Source organism: Heteronotia binoei, chromosome 6 (genome assembly GCF_032191835.1).
Source record: "Heteronotia binoei isolate CCM8104 ecotype False Entrance Well chromosome 6, APGP_CSIRO_Hbin_v1, whole genome shotgun sequence".
NCBI lineage: Eukaryota > Metazoa > Chordata > Lepidosauria > Squamata > Gekkonidae > Heteronotia > Heteronotia binoei.
The window spans coordinates 85,034,263-85,055,861 of record NC_083228.1 but is presented as its reverse complement, the minus strand read 5'-3'; the positions used below and the strand labels follow the sequence as shown (position 1 = coordinate 85,055,861).

At 43.4% G+C, this 21,599-nt stretch overlaps 1 protein-coding gene across 1 annotated transcript in view; it reads left to right on the top strand.

Annotated features, from left to right (window-relative positions):
- Positions 1-19,730, top strand: part of PFKL (phosphofructokinase, liver type) — a 49,473-nt gene extending 29,743 nt beyond the window's left edge. Inside the window, exons 10-22 of the mRNA XM_060242051.1 lie at positions 2,978-3,103; positions 4,324-4,388; positions 5,977-6,040; positions 7,354-7,500; positions 8,516-8,586; positions 10,300-10,387; positions 11,070-11,222; positions 13,349-13,513; positions 15,599-15,660; positions 16,393-16,504; positions 16,838-16,937; positions 18,113-18,218; positions 18,899-19,730. Of these exons, the coding sequence (XP_060098034.1) occupies positions 2,978-3,103; positions 4,324-4,388; positions 5,977-6,040; positions 7,354-7,500; positions 8,516-8,586; positions 10,300-10,387; positions 11,070-11,222; positions 13,349-13,513; positions 15,599-15,660; positions 16,393-16,504; positions 16,838-16,937; positions 18,113-18,218; positions 18,899-19,046 (1,407 nt within the window). The 3' untranslated portion in view covers positions 19,047-19,730. The remainder of the gene's footprint in view (positions 1-2,977; positions 3,104-4,323; positions 4,389-5,976; positions 6,041-7,353; positions 7,501-8,515; positions 8,587-10,299; positions 10,388-11,069; positions 11,223-13,348; positions 13,514-15,598; positions 15,661-16,392; positions 16,505-16,837; positions 16,938-18,112; positions 18,219-18,898) is intronic.
- Positions 19,731-21,599: the final 1,869 nt, after the last annotated feature.

Sequence of the window (21,599 nt, the reverse complement as noted above, 5' to 3'; positions counted from 1 at the left end):
CCACCACAACCATTTCACAAACTTTGGTGCTGTTTATGGCGGTTCATTAATGGATACATTTTCAGACAGCCTCCACTCTCTTAAACAGTTAACAAAACTCCAAGGTATTGGGGAGGTGGAATCCTCCAGCCTTGGAAACACCAAGAGGAGTCTTCCAAAGTGTCACAGGCACTGCTGGCTGCCAGTAACAGAGTTCCCATTCTGTTATGTGGGATCAGAATGCTGTATATATGCTTAGCTCAGCTCCACATCCTCTCCTCTGTCAGCTGTTGGCAGTTGGTAGAGGCATCCACAGAGAGTATGGGGTCACCTTCTTTGGGCACCATAACACAGACCCTGTAAATGCAATCACCATCAAACTGGGAGAGCATATAGAGGAGCATCATGGGGAGGTCCCCTGTGAATTTGATGCCTCTACCTCACACAGGGTCCATTTTATATATTCCTGAGCCTGTTCCTGTCATTTCTGCTGTTTCCCCAGAAAGCACTTTCCTGTGAGTACCCTCTTTGAGAGTCAGCTGGATATTCCCTTCAAGTTTGGTGTCTTTAGGTTGCTCAAGATCTGTACTATACACTCCTGAACCTATGCCTGTCATTTCCCCAGGAAAGCACTTTCCTGGGGGCACCTCCTTTGGACACCATAATTTAGATCCCTAAGTCCAGTCCTCACCAAACCTGGAGTATAGGTAGAGAAGAGTCAACTGGAGATCCCCTGTGATTTTGGTGTCTCTAGCACACTGAGAAGGTGGAGGGGGGCTGTTCTACCATGTCACAGACCTCACAAAGCAAACTGGTTCGTTTAGCTCTGAAAAGTTTGTGATGGTCTTGAACCAAATCACATTTGCCTGGTTTGTGCCCATCCCTATTTTTGCATATTGGGCATAGTTTTTACCCTGCTTGGTCCCACCCTGGCTAGGGACAAAGAAGAAGAGTATCTGCATTAGGAGGGTCTGGTATGGAATCCAGAGGTGTGCTGTTCTTTGTCTCAAGTTGTATGTGACACTGAAGTAATTTGACTAGTCCTAATAGAACAACAAGCCCTACAGTGTATAATAGAGACAGCCAAATGTGTGACTCCTGAACTATTACTAATTGTCTTGAGTGGTGATGGGGCAGGATGAGCTTCACTTTTGGGATGGTGTTGCCTCTTGGATGCAAACAGGACCAGCTTAAAAAGGTATTAAAAGCAGGGGCCTTCCCCCACAACCAGTCCTGTCTAGTTAGCAGCTAACAGATTCTTAGCAGAGCTCCATGTAGACCTCAGAGGTTTTGAAATAGTTGTTTTATTCTTTTCTTCCTTTCCTGCCTTCATTTTAGTTGAGGGCTGGGCTGGAAAGGAAAGGAATTGTGTTATGCCTCAGCCCTTTCCACCTCACTGGAATTTTTCCTGTTCTTCATTGCCTTCTTCCTGTACACATGCATACACACACACACACACACACCAATCCTCATGGCAGTAAGTGACTCCTTGAGCATAGATAACAGACACTGCCTCCTTGTTTCCATCTTGTGACTGAAAAAGAAATTAGCAGGCACCCTGCCACAGTGACCTGGCTACTGCATCACGCAGCTGATTTGGATAATGGTAACCAGAAGTGGTAGCTTACCTAAGAGCACCATTTTGGGCAGGTATGAAGAATCAGTATAGCAGTTGTGAGAAATTAGTCTGAATTTTATTCTATTATCATTCATTCTTTTACTGGGACTGAGGGCATTCATAAAAAAAGTATAGCCTCCCTGAACTTTCAGATATTGATGCTTCCATCACTAGATCTCATGCATTCTGTCAAGCGCGGATATTTCCCAATAATAGAGTCCTTTTGTTTTGAATCAAAAGATATGTGTATTGTAAGAAATTCAGGAGCTTTACCAAGGACATAAGCCTTGGGAGTAATGGAGTCCCAACAGTAAGACAGTTGCTATATAGGATATCATTAAAGGTTACATTACAGATGCATACTTGAGTCACGGGTTCAAAGGTTACTAAGCAACTATCTATTTATTACTAAGGCATCTTAGGCTAGTGAAAACATCAGAAACATTCTCACACTTCTGTGTGAACAGATAACGGTTGTCTGTGTGAAGCCAGGGGAGGCTGCTTTGAGGTACCAACTGCCAGCCTATACCATAAACATCCCAGGGCCAGATGTTTTTGCTACTTGCCCTCTGGGCTGTAAATAATGGGGAAGAGATGGAGAGCTGGCGACGTGCTCTCTACATAGTGAAATGTAGTCCAGAAATGAGCGCGCTTCACACATTCCTCAAGTTTTTGTGTGTTGGCCATAACATACTGGTCTTCAGAACCTCCCATTTGTGATAAATTAGGATATCAGTCCTAGTCTGATGCTACCAGCATTCTGGCTCTCAGTGGAGCTTTCAGGGCATAGGGGACCCTGTAGAACAACATAGGAGTGATCCACAGTGGAAAGGGGGAATTGGTGAAAATTGACAGTTTAGTATATATCAAACCCAATGTGTGAACATCTGGATGGAGTTCTTGTTTTCAAGGCTGGCTGTACCACCATCCTTCCTTATACTCCTGTTTCTGGAAATTTTTGTCTCCTTTGTATCTCCAGGCAGAATTTTCCAATTATTACTCCTTCGAAAAACATTTCTTCATGATGACTGCTGTTTGCAGGCTTAGGAGATGTTCTTCAGGCTGTATGTTGTCTATGAAGTAGTGAAGCGCAGACTTCAGGCTCCTGGTAGTGTCATGATGATTCCTGGTTTCTCTCTTTAGGGGTTTACACATTTTAAAGGAGATGAAGCATTATTTCCATTGCTTGGAATGGACTCATCTAGCACCAAAGGGATACTGTGCTATGGAATTATAGTACACAGCCAAAATTTGCAAGTGATATGTAGCTGTCAAGTTCACTTAATGTTTCCATTTGACCCTGGCCACAAGTTAGACAGCAGTGAATTCCTCCAATAGTGAACCAGTTCCCTCACTTGAAATATATTGTGTACCTCCCAGAGCAGCAAAATGGGTATGGAAGCTGTGATGGCACTACTGGAAGCAACACCAGACACTCCAGCCTGCGTGGTGAGCCTCTCTGGGAACCAGTCAGTGCGTCTACCCCTAATGGAATGTGTACAAGTGGTGAGTATGCCATAGAAACCAAGGTGTCCTCAGTGTTCAGGGCTGAGGCACTGCCTAAATCTGTAGTTTTAAAGACTCTATTCTGTATGCAGTTGGGAGGCAGGGAGATTGGCTTTTGATAGAGCTGACAAACAATGAAACTGCTATTGCCTTGGCAGCTGTGGAAGTGTGAGGCTGCAGTAAAGAGGGGGAACTGGGCAAAATCACCCCTTCTTTTGAATTAGTGGAGTTAGGCTCACCATCTTATTACAGATCTCCCCCCTCCCGCCCCCCCCCCCCCACACACACACCTTTGCTGTATCAATGATGCATGGCATTTTGTTGTGGAAAATTATCCAGTCCTTAGCATCAACTTTGGGGGGCACACAAGGGGCTGCTGGGGAAAGGGGGAGGTGGGAAAGTCCCATTTCTGCAAACTTCCATTGGTGGAAATTAGGACCCACTCCTAATTAACCACTTTACCAGATTGCAGAGGGGAAATCAAGAACATAGCTGTAGCTGGAAACAGAGAACAGAGACAGTCAAGGGAGTCCAGTGGGCAAGAAGTGTGACCTGATCACTATGGAGGGGTTTCAGCCTCTCCTTATGGTGCCCAGTTCATACATCTTTCTTCCTATACCTGATTTTTTTTCACCTGTACAATTTCTTCATGTGTTCCAGATATTCTCTCCTGGTTCTTAACACAACCCAATTGTATTAAATTATTGCTCATCACAGTTTCCTAAATGTGCCCTGATCAACTGTACAGAAAGCATTCTGATATTCCTCATCTGTGTAATTTATTATAATTGCATAATTTGGGGAATGTGGGTATGGAATTTTGAGCATTGGTTTTCAAAGGCCCTGAAAGGAAGGGACAAGCTAGAAGCCTAACTTGCACAAAAGGACTGCCTGGGCTGTGCCATGTAAGGGGAATTAAGGGGTTTATTTTTATTGGCTCATGCCTGCATCTGTTGAGAGGAAGGATTTTATGAAGTGAAGCAATATCTACCTTCCTGGGGGCCTTTGTAATCCATGAGCTTTCCATCTCCCCTCTTCTGTTCTTTCCCCCCTCTGTCTACAGTGGTAGGTGTTGTTGTTACTGGCCCTTGACAGGAGGGGTGGGGGCTGAATAGTAACACAGCTAAAGATTAATTCAAGTCACTGTCCCTTTGTTTTTATTAGATTTTTGTTGTGGTTTCTCTCTGTAAGGACCTGACCCATAACCTTCTTCTTTGTAGACCAAAGACGTCCAGAAAGCAATGGATGAGAAAAGGTTTGAGGAAGCAATCCAGCTCAGAGGGAGGTGAGAGGCCTGTCTGGAATCTCAAGGGCAATTGCATTTCTGCCATCTGTTTGGCTCTTTTAAAAACAACAACACTATGAAAGCGAAAGCCACCCCTTTGGCATTTATTTATTTTATTTAAGACATAGTTAGCCCATCTTTCCCATCCCATGAAAGACTCATTAGCTAGGACACTAACTTAATTTGCTAGTTGTTTCTTCAGTGCTATTTTCTTAACATGTGCTAATTTCCAAGGCTGCTACTAGAATTACTGGCTTGATATGAAAGACAGAAAGCAATTAATGAATCATTTTATTTTAGACTCTAACATTGTAGAAGCAATCTGCTTTTATTTTGTGCCCATTGAAAAGCCCTGACATAGAAGCATTCAGTGTGTTCTTTTCAATAGACCTCATGTATAGCTGGAGGAAGTCTCTGGATGTTAGTGGCTCTGTGCTGACTTGCACCTTCTGTTGGCCAGCCCTATTTATTGTGATCCAAAATATTGGTGTGACAGCTATTGTTCTTTCATGCTCCTTTCTAACTGTGCCCATCAGGCCCTTCCTCTATGCCTGGGCACTCCTGAGCAACCAGAGGAGACATGGGAATATTTAAAGATCAGATATATTGTCTGATACTGTTTGTTCATTGATCATTAATCTCACAAATACTCCAGATTGTAAGTGCTTGGTTTTCTTTCTGTTTTAAACCGCTAGTGATACTACACTGGAGAAAGTAACTTCTAGCTATGCAAGTCTCCATACACTCTGATGTGACACAGCCTAGCCCGAAGAAGCAGATTCTCTTAGAGATGGTGTGGGATCATGCCTAAGAGTTAGGAAACACCCAGTTCAGAATCTGTCTTTGCCATGAACTCACTAGGTGGAAATAGGCAAGCTATTCTCGGCCTGTATCTGCAGTATGATGACAGTGATATTTATCTTACAGGGTGATTGTAGGCATTACAATGGTATAATGTATGTCAACCACTTTGTATACTTGAGTGTACAATACAAATGCTAAGTAGTATTAGTACATCTCCTAAAGTTAGAAACGAGCAGTTGTATTAGACTTGTACTATCTCTTAATTATATCTCTGCTTTTCTGAAAAATGACCCACAACAAATGGGAATGCAGGATCCTGTGATGTGTGGCTGCAGCCTTGGTTTATGTTTAAACAGTGAAAGACCTGAGGTGTCCTTCAGGTGGCTTGTTTTAATGTCTTGTTGGTTTTATGTTACTGACTTGCTGTTTTAATTACAAGCCTCCTTGAGAAGGACCCTGATGGGGCAGCATAGAAATCTTTTAAAATAAGTAAGCTGGATGTTGGGAAGTCTGCCATAATTGAAACACATAGAATTTTCCTCCCTAAGTCAGCACTTCTGGCTTTCAGGAAAAAGCTGATTAGAGATTCTGAATAGGCATTACATTTTATTCATCTGTGCTAGAAAAGGTTGGAGTTTTACATGTCATATTGATGTCTGCATCACTGGGTCTCTCTGAAGTCCAGCATTAATGGAGCACTCCATCTCAGACTAGAGTGAGGAGAGCCTTGACTGTGGGATGCCAAGAATAAAGAAGAGGCAACATAACTGGTTCTGTTTTACAGGAGCTTTGAAAACAACTGGAACATTTACAAGTTACTTGCACACCAGAAACCAAAACAGGAAAAGGTGAGGAAACAAGGATTCAAGTGGAGGGGCAGTCTTTTTTATGGCTGTACTTCTTTGTTTTGCCCCCACCCAAAGCAATCATGAGTAAATCCATCTTAAATTCAGTGGAGCATGAGTGTGTCTAAATGTACATGGGGTTTCAGCACTTGTATATGTACACAAAAATAGACCACAAGGCAATTTGGAAAGCAAATCTAGGAAATGTGTAGTGTAAGCTGCCATGCTTCAATATATGTGAGCAAAACTGCACTTGTACTGTGTGTGCAGGAACAAACAGGAAAATGAAGCATCTTTTTTTTCCACATGGAGTCACTATGTAACTAGTATTCATGCTGCATATCCAATCAAGGGTTTTCAGGGTGATTGTGAAGAAAGTTCTGTCTCCTTCAAGGCTTTTCCATCAGAAGTTTGAGAACTACTTACAAAAGAGCAAAGAGCTTCCCGCTGTACTAGGCAGGGGCCTTTTCTGCTTGAGTCACACTGCAGAAGCAATCAGTCTGGTTCCTACAGAAGATTCTAGCAGCCCCAATCTGTGTTGTGCCTCGAGGAAGTAGTCAGTTGTATCATGCCTCAAATGCTTAGCAAAGATTGAGAGCATTTGCTGAGAAAAGGCCTGAAGCTCTGTGAAGCTCTGAACTGCTAGTGCAGACTTGATCGTCATGGAAGTACTTTGTTTTGTACAGTAAGAAGCAATTTGTAGCTGGAATGTAGTCAGCCATCTGGCATTTCTTTGCTATATGGGAAAGGGAAAGAGGGGAAGGAGCCTTCATCCAGCCTTGGCCACTTAACATCTGTGGAAGTAATAGGATTGCACTATACAAAACGGTTCACAAACTTACTTGGGTAAATGAGTGGGACTGTGGTTTATGCTGTGTGTAGCTTATTAAAAGCAGGACCCTGTTTATGTAATTCATGTACCACTTAATGTGTCATGTCAATACTTTATGCTGTGCTTGAATTCTTTCTGGTGGCTCCAAATTTCTAAAATCCTAACACATTGGCTATTGAATGTCCCATTTTGGGGATTATGAATTCACTATGTGTAATCTGCCTTGAGTCTCTGTGAGAAAGGTGAACTATAAATAATGTGAATTAAAATAAATAAAGTATTGCTTAGTATTCCTCAGAGGACATCTCTGAAGCATCTCCGTATTGTACACAGCTGTATTTCAGACCCCTCCCTTGTCACTTTCTCTCTAGCAGAATTTCCCCATAAGGGCTCCATGCAGAACCTTGAGAGCTTCAGATCCATTATGCAATGATTCTTTTAAGTCCTTTGCTTGACTGTTTCCTATCTTTTCCTTCCTGGACAGAGCAATTTCAGCATTGCCATCCTCAATGTAGGAGCCCCAGCAGCAGGCATGAATGCAGCAGTCCGTTCAGCAGTGCGTGTTGGGATTTGCCAGGGCCATACTATGTATGTGGTGAATGATGGCTTCGAAGGCTTGAGCAAGGGACAGGTGAGTCTCTGACCAGAGGGATGAATCTTTCCTCTGTCTGGAGCACTAGCCATGCTCTTTTTTCTGTGTAAATAGAACTTGTGCAAGCCAGGCTTATGTCAATGGTTCATAGTGTGAACAGCTCGAGAGAGAACGTGGTGTCACAGTTAGAGTGCTGCACTAGGATCTGGGAGACCCAGGTTTGAATCCCCACAAGCCATGGAAGCTTTTTAGGTGATGTTAGGGTAGTCTGTAAAGAGCCCCATGGTGCAGAGTGGGAAGCTGCAGTACTGCAGTCTAAGCTCTGCTTACGACCTGAGTTCAGTCCCGTCGGAAACTGGGTTCAGGTAGCCGGCTCAAGGTTGACTTAGCCTTTCATCCTTCCAAGGTTGGTAAAATGAGTACCCAGCTTGCTGGGGGGGAAAGGTAGATGACTAGGGAAGGCAATGGCAAACCACCCCGTAAAAAGTCTGCCGTGAAAATGTTGTGAAAGTGATTTCACTCCACAGTTGGAAATGACTGGTGCTTGCACAAGGGACTGCCTTTACCTTTACTTAGGGTAGTCACACCCTTTCAGCAGAACCTGCTTCACAGATGAGTTATGAGGATAAAATGGAGGAGAGGAGAATGGTATAAGACAGTTTTGGTCCTCATTGTGGAGGAAGGTGGTATATATATGAAGTAAATTTATTTATTTATTTATTTATTTATTTATTTAAGATTTATATCCCGCCCTTCCCACAAGTGGCTCAGGGCGGCTAAATGAACTGGCACCAATCATGAAGGCTTTGGAATTTCAACTTAGAACATGGGATGGAAAGGAGAACACAAGAAGAGCCTTACTTGATCAGACCAGTGGTTCATCTAGTCCAGTGGGAAAAGTTGGTAGTGGGGCAGCAAATTATCACTTTGATCTTTCCTTACAAAATGATGTTGTCTTCATTATCTCGGTTTGGCAAAGTTTATGTCAGTGCAGTCCAGTTAGGAATGACTGAGCAAATCACAAGGGGACCTAATTAATGTTTTCTTCTGATAGATCCGAGAAGTAGGCTGGCATGATGTTGCAGGCTGGTTGGGTCGTGGTGGGTCCATGCTGGGGACCAAACGGTAAGTGTGACCAATGACTAGAGAGAAGTTCTCTGTAAGGCATGGTGCAGACTTGGGCACAACAAGTTGGATCACGTTGAAGTTTTCCTTAAAATTCCAAAATGAGTGGCTCATCTAGTCCTCCACTGAGCTCAGACAGGATTTCTTGAATCTGAAATATGCCCTTTTGCTGCTTGCTTCCTTGAAAGTGATTTAAATTAAGGAGGAAATTTTTACAGCTTCTTTCATTTCTTTATTTTATTGCTCAGCTATTCTTAAGATCAATGCTTGCCTTGCATGAGCCTTCCTGCCATGGAAATTCATTGTTTATGCTGTAGAGTTTCCTGTATCATTCCTACCAAAACATTCCCCATCCAGCTGCTTTCCACAGGTCTGCTTGTTGCTCTTCTAGTCCTCTTCCTGTGATGATGAATTTCACTTTGCAACCACAGTCGCTTTCTCTTAACGATATTTCTACCCTTGCAGTTTTACATTTGCAGCCCAATGCCATTTCCCCCCTGTTTTTTAAAACTTAACTTAACAGCCCTTATCTTACTTTCTCAGTTGTCTGAGATGGAAAGATAGCCAAAGTGGTTGGCAGCCTGCATGCTGCAGTATTATCTTTCCATTCTTCCTTCATTTTTCGTTCCTGGCCTTTGAATGTTTTGCTTTTCTTTCTGACAAAAAACAAATCTTTATCTGGCTGCCTGTGTGATCTTGAGATGTACAGTAAACTCTTTTGGTGAGATAGTGCTCTGTCTGTCTCTCTCGCTCTCTCTCTCTCATGCCCTGCTCTTCCTCACTCCATTCCCACCAAGTCCATTTTCACCCAGTGCAAGGGAATTTTCCCCCTCTTGAGTGCTATGTGCCCCATGTGTGGCTGATGCAGCAACCGTGGCTGCTGTCATGCCCAGTCATCACTTTGTACCACTGCAAGTGTGCATACTGCTGGATCAAATACTGCTGGATCAAATGAAAAGCTGAGGCAGGAAGTCCTGCAGTTGGTTCACGTATTACATCTTTCCCCTTCCCTGTATAGATGTTGCTTGATGTACTTGGTTTGACAAACTGTGCTCCCAGAGGGGTATCTATAAAATGCAGACCTGTAGGTTACTGGCCAGCATAAGAACTGGTCTCTTTATGCAAGCAGCCTCCTTGTTGACTTAGCTCTAGAGATGAGGACTGGCCATGCTCCTTGGTGAGCTAGTTTGCTGAGCTCCTTTTCACTGTGTACTTATTCATCTAAACTTAGGAGTCTCTTCCAAAACCAGAAGGCAGTCTGAATTATACTCTCCAGTGGTTAGCTGGGTTGAAAAGGGAGCAAGTGGGTACATCTAAACAGAAGTTCCCCTTTTCCTTTGGTAGTCGCAGGGCCATTCATTCTGCAGGGAGTAATAGAAAGAGAACATTGTGCCTAAGTCCTTGTCCTTTTGTGAAAATGTGCCTCACTTTCTGGGCAAAATGCACATTATTTCAAACCCTGAACATTAGTGCCTATGTCCCTTTTTGCCTCATATTCTTATCTGGTAAATAGATCTAGGGCACCAAATAAGGTTGGGATACATATTTTAGGTGAATTTTCTGCCTGCTTCATGCAATAAACAGCCCTTTCATTCCCTTGTTCAGAGGCCATTCTTGTGTCCAGCAAGTTCTGTAATGTAACACAAATATATGAATGGTAGAGGCGAGTGCTGCAATCTAAATTTTCTAACTACCTGTTTTCTTCTTTGCCAGAACTCTCCCAAAGACATGCATGGAAAACATTGTTGACACCATCCGGAAATTTAACATCCAGGCACTGCTGGTCATTGGTGGATTTGAGGTATGAAGAGACTAATTGGGTTGTTTTATTTGAGAAATGTCTCTACAGGCTTGGCATGTATACCTTTAGACCAGTTGTGAGCTTACCATGTACAAGGCCAGGATAGATGCACAGTGGTGAGAAATCTTTTCTTTATACAGCCCTAGCTGTTTAGTGGACTGAGCTCCAGAGGACCATGTAGGAAAAATGTACTGCTAGGGACAGATGCTGGCATTGTCTCCCAACCCCAAAGACCATGAGTTAACTAAGGGCAGGTCTACCTCACAGCTCAGATGCTGGACCAAAATTCTTAGCAGCAGCCTGAAGGCACTGAAAGGCCAGTTTGGTGTAGTGGTTAAGTGTGTGGACTCTTACCTGGGAGAACCGGGTTTGATTCCCCACTCCTCCACTTGCACCTGCTGGCATGGCCTTGGGTCAGCCATAGCTCTGGCAGAGGTTGTCCTGGAAAGGGCAGCTGCTGTGAGAGCCCTCTCCAGCCCCACCCACCTCACAGGGTGTTTGTTGTGGGGGAGGAAGGTAAAGGAGATTGTGAGCCACTCTGAGACTCTTCGGAGTGGAGGGCGGGATATAAATCCAATATCTTCTTCTTCTATTGAATTACTTCTTTACTCTCTGCTTCCTCCGACCAAATGCTTGGCCTCCATTTGGTGGTGTGTGTATCTGACTCAGTTGTCTCTTGCAGGCCTACGAAGGAGTATTACAGCTGGTGGAAGCACGTGGTCAATATGACGAACTTTGCATCATCATGTCCGTGATCCCGGCTACCATCAGTAACAACGTGCCTGGGACAGACTTCAGCCTGGGGTCAGATACGGCTGTCAATGCTGCCATGGAGGTGAGCCAGAAATTCCTGACAGCCTGATGCATTCTAGGAACTAGAGCATCTTGGGAGATGAATTCTGTAATCTTTCTTGATTTGATATGTTCTCTTCCACATGTCTGGGACTTGAGGAGGGGAGGCATGGGATGGAAGATGGACTAGTACAGAACATAGCAACTCTTCACCTGTCTCTAGAAACCCTATCCCAATATGCCCATTTTATTCTGAATGTTCAACATGCTGCTTGCATATTTTTGAGCTCTTTCCTCCATCCACATATTTTATACATATGGACTTGGATCCAACAAAATTAAGCTTAGCTGACAAGAGGGAGAAGGATGATTTCATCCCCTTCCTCATTATAGCCCTCTGAGATGGGTGCCTATTCATCTACCTGGACTCCATGTTCCAGAAATGATTGTTCCCAGAGTCAAATGGGACTACAGGGTATAAAGTAACACAGGAAAACTCCATGGAGCTTCTGTGGATGCTGCTTTGGATATAAGCCAGTGTTTATCAGGAAGCTAAATTCTGTGCTAGAATGCACAGTTCAAGACTTGATTATTCAGGATATTCACATTCTGTGGCATTCTATTTTACTATTCTTGGGGAACCAAGTAACAGCTGGAACACAGAAGTTCTGTTCTCAGTTGTAGCCATCCAGATGCTTCTAGGAAGCCCACAAAGCAGAGCATGAAAGCAGTAATAGTCCCTGCATTGTTTGTGCCCCAGCAAACAATTTGGAAGCCTTTACAGCTATTGGCTGTTGATAGACCTGTCCTCTGCTGATTGGTCTAGTTCCATTTTTAAGTCATTGGCCATCACTGCCATCTTGTGGCAGTGAGTTCTATAATTGTCATTGTATCTCTTTTGTCTGTCTTGAATATGATCCCAGTTAATTTCATCAGGTAATTTATAGTGCAATCTTGTGCAGAGTTACTCCAAGCTAAATCTATTGATTTTAATGGGTTCATGTTGGAGTAACAGCATAGGATTTGTACTATTAGAGTCGCAGTATTAATTATTAAGATTTGTTCTTCACAGAAAAGCAAAGTGTAAATATTTTAATAAATATTATTGAGGCAGAAAATTTCCTTTATACTCATTGCCATAATTTTTTCCATCTCTCTTTCTGTCTCATGTTTTCTGTTAGTCATCTGCTGTTTCAGAACTAAAAAAAACAAACTCCCCCCCCCAAGGGCAGGTACTCCAACTCTGGTCATTTTGGTTGCAGTTTTTGCTCTTTTTTCAGAACTATGATACCCTTTTTTGAGATAGTGTAATTGACACCATGCATAGCATTCCCAAATGAAGCCAAACCATAAACTTATATAAAAACATTACAAAAATGACTGTTTTATTATCCCTTACTTAAAAGTAACCCTTTGTACTGTTGCCACACATTGAGTTAACAGTATCACTCTCAACCTGAAGATCTCTTTTGTGGATAATCACAGTTCAGACCACACCTGTACTTCTATGAATTTCCTTTACACTCTTTTAGTCACTTTCAATCTTGTTTGTCATTTGGTTTCCCATTCACCCAGTCTGGAGACATCCTTGTGGAGCTTTTTGCAGTCTTCCCAGGTCTTCAGCATATGGTATAACTGTCACAACAAACTTGTCCCATGTTCAGTTGGACTGAATGGACTTTGGTCTTATCCAGCCAGGCAGCTCATAAAGTTCCATTGCCTCTGAAATTTGAATGGGTCCAGGTGACACATAGCCATTTTGGCTGTCTGGGTATTACTGAGTTTGGGGGGACAGTTTAGGGCATGTGGACTGATCAGACCTGAAGAAGCACCAAACCAGTGGCAACTCCTCCCCCTCCCCCAATAAAGTAGTGCTTGGCATTTCTTCTAGTTGCAGTGGATGTGGTCAGCTTTGAGAACATGAAATATAATGGGTGGCTCTTGAATGGTTTCCCCAAAAAAGAGGCAGAGAAAGCTAGTTCATGCCCCATAATCCCAATGTTGGTCTGGTGTTGAGTTTGTTCTGTTGTAATCGCTAAGCAAAGTTGCCCTCTATAACCAGAGACTTCTCAGTGCAGTGGCTTGGCCTGACATGTTGAGGCCAGAATGATTGCCTTCCAGATGTTCAGGTGAATAAGCATTCTATTCTTTCCTCTCCTGCCTCTGTAGAGCTGTGACCGCATTAAGCAATCCGCTTCTGGCACTAAGCGGCGTGTGTTCATTGTGGAGACTATGGGGGGTTACTGTGGCTACTTGTCAACGGTGACTGGCATTGCAGTTGGAGCTGACGCTGCCTATGTGTATGAAGAACCTTTCACCATTCACGACTTGAAGGTACACTGATGGCAAAACATTGTGTATGTGCTGTGAGCTCAGCAAAGTGCTGGTTATTCATAATGGGGTGGCACAAAGGGTGATCTCTCTGCACTGGTGAATGTGCAGAGGGGAAGAGAAGAGCACGAGAAGGTGCATGCATCCTTCAGGGAAAAATATTACCTGCAGAATAGATTCCTATTAGGAATCATTGTCTCTTAACTTTCCCTTAAATGGCCTCAAGAAATATTTGGAAAAGCTGGATTACGTAAAATGTTTGTTATGAAAATTCCTGTGGCTCCACAAAGTGCTATTAACATCTCCTGAGTGAAAGGAAATTCAGCATGGCCAGTTGATAGTAACTTCTTCCTACAAAGCCAATTAAAAGCAAGGCAAAAGAAATGCAGCATCCTTCTTTTCATCCTTCCCCTACTTCGTGGCAGGTCTATACTCCAAATCCCAAGATAAGGGAAGTCTAGGAAGCCAAAATGGGAAACAGGATGGGGTTGGGTCAAATAAAAAGAATTCTTTGTAAACATCTACTAGTAAATTAAGTATGTCCATATATAGATGTATTCCAGTGTCTTCCCCTGTGCACATTACGTTTAGGAAGGTGTGATATATTTGTGCAAGGCAAGAAAGATGAGATGTTTGAGTTGGACTTACAGCAAGTGTCAGGCGTGGGTTCATTGAAGCTCACAAGTAAGCAGACTTAGTATTTGAAACAAAGTTGCATTTATTAGATACTTCAGAGTTACTCCAGCTAGAAAGGCATTGGAACTGATGGAGATCAGCACGAATCATTGGCATTTAATATTCTACATCAAAGCAATCTTTCCTACCCCTCATTTCCCAAAACAAAAGGTTGCTTTTTGCATGTGAGAATTTTCCCAATGCTTCCCCCCCTTATCTCTTCCGTTGGTGGTTACATTTCCCGGAGGCAATGTCCTTGGTGCCTCTGGCGAGGAGGTGAGAATCTGGCACATACTGTCTACTTCAAAGAGACCTTGGCAACCTTTGATATTCCTGGGAAGCTACTCTCTACTTTCCCCCCTCCCTCCTTGCTACCCCGGCTTCTAGGTTAGTGAGCGTTCCTAGGCATTGATTAATATGGTTAGTAACAGCTTTTATTAATGTTGTAAATGAACAGAGCCTGACAGCAAGTGGGAGTGAAATAATTGGTAGTGAACTTGGCTACACTACTCCTGAGAGATGCAATGTACAGTGAAATAAATCTTCCAGGAGCAAAGATGCACAAAGGAAGTACTCTAACAAAATAGCCCTAGGTTTAGACTTTTATCCTTCCAAACAGGGAAATTGAAAGAGTGCCATTTAAACGTCTTTCATAGAAAGTGTTTCTGGAAGAGAATGCATGCAGGCAACTGTGTGTGTTTGGGGGGGGGGGTGGCATTAATACTGAAGGTCAGTTTACTCTAACTAACTTTCAACATTACTCCACCCCCCACACACATATACAGTCACCCATGTACATTCACTTCCAGGTACACATGCCGCCCACAAAAGCCATTTAACTGAACCTTTCAATTTTCGCGGTTCAAGCCCATCCCTAATCCTAACCAGTAGATGTTAACACATGCCTCATACCATGAGGCAAGCAATGGAAATCAACATCTGAAGGAGGCTTTCTTATAGAGCAATCCTAAGCAGGTTACTAAGAAGAAAGTTCCATTTTATTCAGTGAAGCTTACTCCCATGAAAGCATTCTTAGGTTTGAATTGTTACTGATTCCAAGTTCTTTCCTTCAGATATCCCTAACGTCTGCAAACTGACCATCTGAAGCAGAAAACCTGCCTACCTGAGCAAAAGGCCCCACTCATCTAAGCACTTGTGTATACACATGAGGGTTCCAAGATTCAGAGTTTGACCTCAGTTGCTTCTCTGTTAGTCACTCTTTGTCCATTGCCTGCTGTGCTTTTGATCAAATCTAATGCTGTCCGATGGGAGTACAGCACTTGATTTCTTACTCAGCCTAATTCCCTCTGTAGCTAACAATCAATGTTTCCTTCACCTTTCTCCTGAAAGGTTATGCTGTTGTCTTGAAGCAGCAAAAAACTGATCTAAGGAAAACTGTTGTTTTCTTTCCAGGCAAATGTTGAACACTTGACTGACAAAATGAAAACAGACATTCAGAGAGGCCTAGTTTTGAGGTGAGTAGCCACACTGCCATGGTTTCCCAGAGATTGTGGCTGGCTTTAAATGTGTTCTGGTTTGTCTACAATGTAATACTTGCCAGCTGCATCCATCCCATAGGGGTCTGGCAGAACAAAGGGCTGGTAGCATTCAGTTCTGCATATTTCCTGGCATGCCTTGCCTTGCCAATTGTGCAGACATCCATAACGTTTTAAACTTTACTTTATTAAAAACCAAACATCCATCCTTACCTTGGAGTTATAATCAAGGAAATATGCACCAGAATATAATGGGTATTGACCTGAATCCTAAATCCTTATTTATTAATGAAAACACAGGGTATAGTAGTAAATAAAAACTGGGAAGCAATCACTAACCAAAATCAGAGTGTTTCTGGCATATTTCTATTTGGAGTCCTGCAGGGCTGGAGCGCCAATCAAAGGAGGGCCTGCTCCTTGTTGTTGATGAGGGGCAGTGATTAGGGGCTATCCTCATGACCAAGAGGGTAGGGGAAATTATATAATAATAATAATAAGCTTTTATTTCTATCCCGCCCTCCCTGCCGAGGCAGGCTCAGGGCAGCTATATGAAGAGAACTGCTTATGGAACTTGTTCACTGAAGGGTCTAAAGATTTTGAGTTGGTCCCAAAAACTCAACAGCAAGCAGGACGCTTCTAGGCAGCCTCTTGTGAGTGTGGCTGTCCTTGTGCCACGTGTCACAGTGCCTTCTTTCTGCACTTCCTCCTCAGAAACGAGAAGTGCCATGAGCACTATACCACTGAGTTCCTGTACAACCTGTATTCCTCGGAGGGGAAAGGGATATTCGATTGCAGGATCAATGTCCTCGGTCACCTTCAGCAGGTAGGTAGAGCAGAACAGTAAGTGGCCCATAGGTGACATCAGAACTCTGAGGCACTGCAAAATTACTGCCTGACAGAATTGATTTTTGGTGGACAAAAGGAATAATGGGAGGAAAGGTGTTGTCAGGGAATCTTTAATTGGACGATGTTGAGCTCATCAAAACTTCGCACTCAAGTCTGTGTGATGCATGTTTAAGGGTCCCTTTTTTCTGTTTTTTTCCTTATTTTTTGCCAAGTGACCCTTTTCTGTTGTTTTTTGTTCTGTTATGGTATTTTGTCTCTCAGCATGGTATTTTGCCTCTGCCCCTGCCATTAATTTCCTGTTTCTTTCTAGGGAGGTGCTCCAACCCCATTTGACCGCAACTATGGCACTAAGCTGGGCGTGAAAGCTATCCTGTGGATGTCAGATAAGCTGAAGGAGGCTTACCGCAAAGGTATGTTGGTGTGATGGTGGAAGTGCTTGCTGTAGCATCTTGAGACCCTGTGAAAATACTTGAGACCCTGTCAATAGAATGGAAAGAAGCTCTCATGAACTAGGCCTTGGGCCCCTTACCTACCATCCAGGTTTACAGCAGCTGCCATTATTACACTGTGTGCTACAACAAGTCAGCTTTACGTCAAGGGTTTCAGGACAGCTGGCACAAATGACTTCCAGAGAAAGCCTTACCATATATTGCTTCAGCTGTTTGCTCCTAGGCCAAAGGACAGGCTTCCTGAGGATGCTCTCTAAACTTTCCTGCTGACAATGTCACTCTGAGGGGCAGACCTTTCCTGGCAACTTGTTCACCTCAGAGGGAGAGTCGTGCTGACAAGTCTTGGCCTAGCAGAAACTGCTGACGCTCTGAGCCTGGCTAATGCATTACACATCCAGGCAAGATTCCTAAGGTCCCTTTCCCTACAGGCCTCAGTGTACCATACATGGAAGTAACTGCTCTGTTTTTATACCCTTCCATGTCCCTCTGCCTGCACCAATCCTCCTGTTCCAAAGATTACATTACTCATCCAATAGCCAGATTATCCTGAGCTAACCTTTGTCTGAGGCACACATGTCTTTTGGTTCTGAAAACTGCTGTTTCAAGGCTCTAGTCCTTTCCTTAAACCATGCTGTCACCTGCCTTCAAAACAAATGAGGCCTATGATTAATAACATTCATCAACAGGCACGAGAGCCTAGCCATGACAGCACAGCATTGTGTCTCTGTTGTGTGCTTGGGCTCCTGAAGTTCAATTTCCTTGCAGTGCTGGTGCTGTGCAGCAATGGAGTGTCTATGCTCCACTATTTGGCTCTGTTTAAGTGGAGAGAGCATGCATCTGTTTTCCTTCACCCTTGCTTGATTGTAGAAGCAACATTTGCATCTCTGTAGCCACTGGCTCTTGACAGCCTAACGCTTAGCTATTTACTGGGTGCAGGCACCCATCACATTTGTATCCCACCTTTCCTCTCCTCCTCCATTTCGTTCTTGTGACAACCCTGTGGTGTAGGTTAGAAACGTGCATGACTGGCTTAGAGTCACCCAGTTAGCTTCTCAGCAGAGAAGGGATTTGAACCCCAGATCCCCTCAGTCCTAAGACCACTCCATACCTCACACTGGCTCTTTTTCTTTCCAAAGGTCGTGTATTTGCCAATGATGCTGAATCTGCTTGTGTGGTTGGCCTGAAGAGGAAGACTGTGTCCTTCAGCCCTGTGACTGAACTCAAGAAAGTCACAGATTTTGAGTAAGTATAATTCTTTCCACCATCCAAATCACGGGATTTGAGCATCCGGCAATAGCAGGAGGAGCATATTCTACCAGAAGTGTCCAAATTCAAGAAAAGGGCTAGTACGCCAATAATTGCAGCTAGGAGAGTGTAAAATCAAACATGTCAGTATGTGATAAACCCAAAAGCACTCACTGTCTGCTAACTTTCTTTTCTTTTCTTCCCCGTCAAGTCACAGTTGACTTATGGCAATCCCATGTTGTTTTCAAGGCAAGAGACATTAAGAGGTGGTTTGCCATTGCCTGCCTCTTCATCATATCCCTGGTATTCCTTGGAGGTCTCCTTTAGCTTAGCTCTCACAAGATCAGGGAAGCAGGAGCTATCCAGGGTGTGCCATGTTAACTACTGTTACTGTTTTTACAGACTCAGGTGGAATGGGTGGCTGTTGAACTGTCAGGGAAGCCCTTTTAATTAATTGGAGTGATATTTCTTCCTTTTTTGCCAATACTTGTTCTTTTCATGTAGAATTTAAGAGGGAGCTTGACGAACTCCCTGTCTTTCCCACCATTGGCAGAGGGTGGTTGTGAAGGGAAAAATATTCTGCACATGCCTAGAGCTGCTCTCTTCATCGTTACACCTGCAGCCCAGCTGAGAAATTATACCTTAACATTGTGACCCTGTTCTTTTCCTATTTGTAGGCACAGACTACCCAAAGAGCAGTGGTGGCTGAACCTACGCTTGATGCTGAAGATGCTGGCCCACTACCAGATCAGCCTGACTGAATATGTATCTGGGAAGATTGAGCATGTCACCCGGCGAACACTCAGCATTGAGAAAGGATTCTAGCTATAACCTTTTCTTTCTCCTTTTCTCCCTTTCACTGCCAGTTTGCTGTAGTCCCTCACCCCCTCCCTGGCCTTCTCAAGCCTTTTGAGTGCAGTGCTGGTGCCACTGTGAGCCTGCAGGAGAGTGGCTGGGGACAGTCTGGCTGTCTCCTTGTCCATGGCAAGGAGCTTCACTCTGCCTATGAGGTGGGGTGGAGGGCTGGCAGGATTTCCTTGGAGTCCACTCCAATTTCATAGGATGTTGTTTTATTCTTCCACTTCAGGTGTTCCTTCAGGCACCTGGTGAATCCTATTAGGGCCTGAGAAAAGCTGTTGGTCACTGTTGCATCACCCAGCAAAATCTTATCTTGCAGGTCTCTCATCTGCAAGTTTTGCCCATGAAGTAGCAGTAGCTACCAGAGTTCTTCTCTTCCCCTTCCACCAGTCTCCAAGTGCCAGCTAAGCAAGGGCAGTACGTCTGAACGTTGGGTTGGGAAGGCAGCATGTTGTGGCTTTGCATGGAGACTGCTCTTCTCTGTGCCCATCTGGCTCAGTGTGCCTGATTCATTGTCTGTGGTTAGTGCTGTGGGGATGCCACCAACAAGCCATGTTGTGTCTGCACTCTCCCTGATGCAGTTCTGTGACCTTAGTGTCATGTAATCACCTGTGTTTGTGTGTAGAAATCTTTAAAAATCACTGAATCAAACCTGTGTACTGGTCAATTCTGCTTCTGGTTGGGGATCAGACTCCAGTCTCACAGAATGAAGCAACTGTTTGTATCATGTTCTGCAACTTTAGTTAAAGAGAGAAATCAAGTGACAGAAAGTGGGTGAGTTTATTGTGACTACTGTCTAAGCACAGGCCTGTTTGTGCTCCAGGTAGATATTAGCCTCCTACCTGCACAATTTCCAGGCTTGCTTTCTGCTACAGCTGGAGTGCCGCTTCAGTGAGGTTACACAATATTTGGGATCAAATACCAGGAGATTTTGGTACTGGCTGGATTTGTTTACTGCCAGGCACAATCAAAGGTACTTTTCAACACCTGCCTCAAGACAGATCCTAAGGTTATGCCATGTGTATACCTCATGCACTTTTCCAGGCAGGGAGTGGCAGATGTCTTAATGTGCATACTACCAAAACCAAGCAAGGCAGATGCTGCTAGGATTGTACTATATGGCATTAAGTAGGCTGGCATTGTTGGGTTATAGCACACCATACAAAAGCAACTGGCTTGCCAAGGGCTAAGAAATAGGATGTTTGAAAAAAAAAACCCATGAATGGATCTTTCTGGTCTTTTAAAAAGAGCAATAGTAGCCACAGAGCTTCAATTCAGTTTAGAGGTTAGGTGGTTAGGTGTTCTCCTTTCTTTTCTGTGCAGTTTGGCCAATCTAGGACATTTTTTAAATGGTAGGAAACTGTTAACAGGCTCCCAGTATTGGATCTGTTTTGGTCCTTAGTTTCTTGATGCAGGTCTCTTTGAGAAAGGGAAACTCCAGGCATTTGGATAGAGATCTTTGCTAAATCTGCATAGGAACAGAAAGGCTCTGTATAACTAATGTATCTTTATTAGCTCCCACTAAGTCCCATACATGTACCAGAATGGAGTCTGAGCTGCAACCTGATGGCCTCATCATCTTGCAAATAGAAAAAGCCTAGGCCTCAGAGCTGAAAACACCTCTTACTCAGTTTCTAAAGCCTAATTTTCATACCTGCATTGAAGACTGGAAGCAGTTCTCAGGGCAATAGGATTGCATTGAGTAAGCTGCTACCATAAAATCTCCTTTCTGAAGCTCATCTCTTCTTTCACCTACCAGTTATCCACTGTCAAGTTCGTGGCTTCTGTAACACCCTGTATTGTTCCACTACAGAGCAGCTGAAATTATTGCTGTACTCCTTTTCATGTTCTCTTCCTGTTTAAATAAAGTAGTGGCTCCCCTATTTTCCTTTTTAACTCTCCTGGCATGCTACAGTGAGAGCTCATCACTCTGGCCCACAGTGTTTAGACAAGACACAATTGTTCAGTTGGCAGAAGATCTCATGCCATGCATGTTCCTTTTAAATGTCATTTCCCCCTATACTCATTCAGAACTATAAGTTTGTATCAGTACTATAAGTTTGCATTTCAAGACAAGAAGCCTAACTTGTATGTGGCAAAAAGATGCATCCCTGGAAAAGAATATAATCACAAAAACATTTCCTTCAGATCAGTTTTAAAGGGTTGAGATAGACAGAAGGTTAAGAAATAAGCAATTTTTCTTTAATCAAGTTTGTATATTTTCTGCTTCCAGAAAATGAATGAAAAACCTACACTGGCAGCAAACAGTGTTGCACCTTCAACACAGAACATTTACAACTGACATCCCATACTTCAAGAAATTCCCAGTATCACTTATGAAGACAGCTTTTGCCTGCCACTTCCACAAAAACAAAATTGGAGCTTTTCTTGGAAATTATTACAACCATAAGACTGCCAGTTTTATAGAACCATTCTTAATACAAACCTCAAAAGAAGAACAAATTAGAGAGTCATGAACAGAAGCTATTAAAATACGGGTACAAATACATCTCTGCCAGT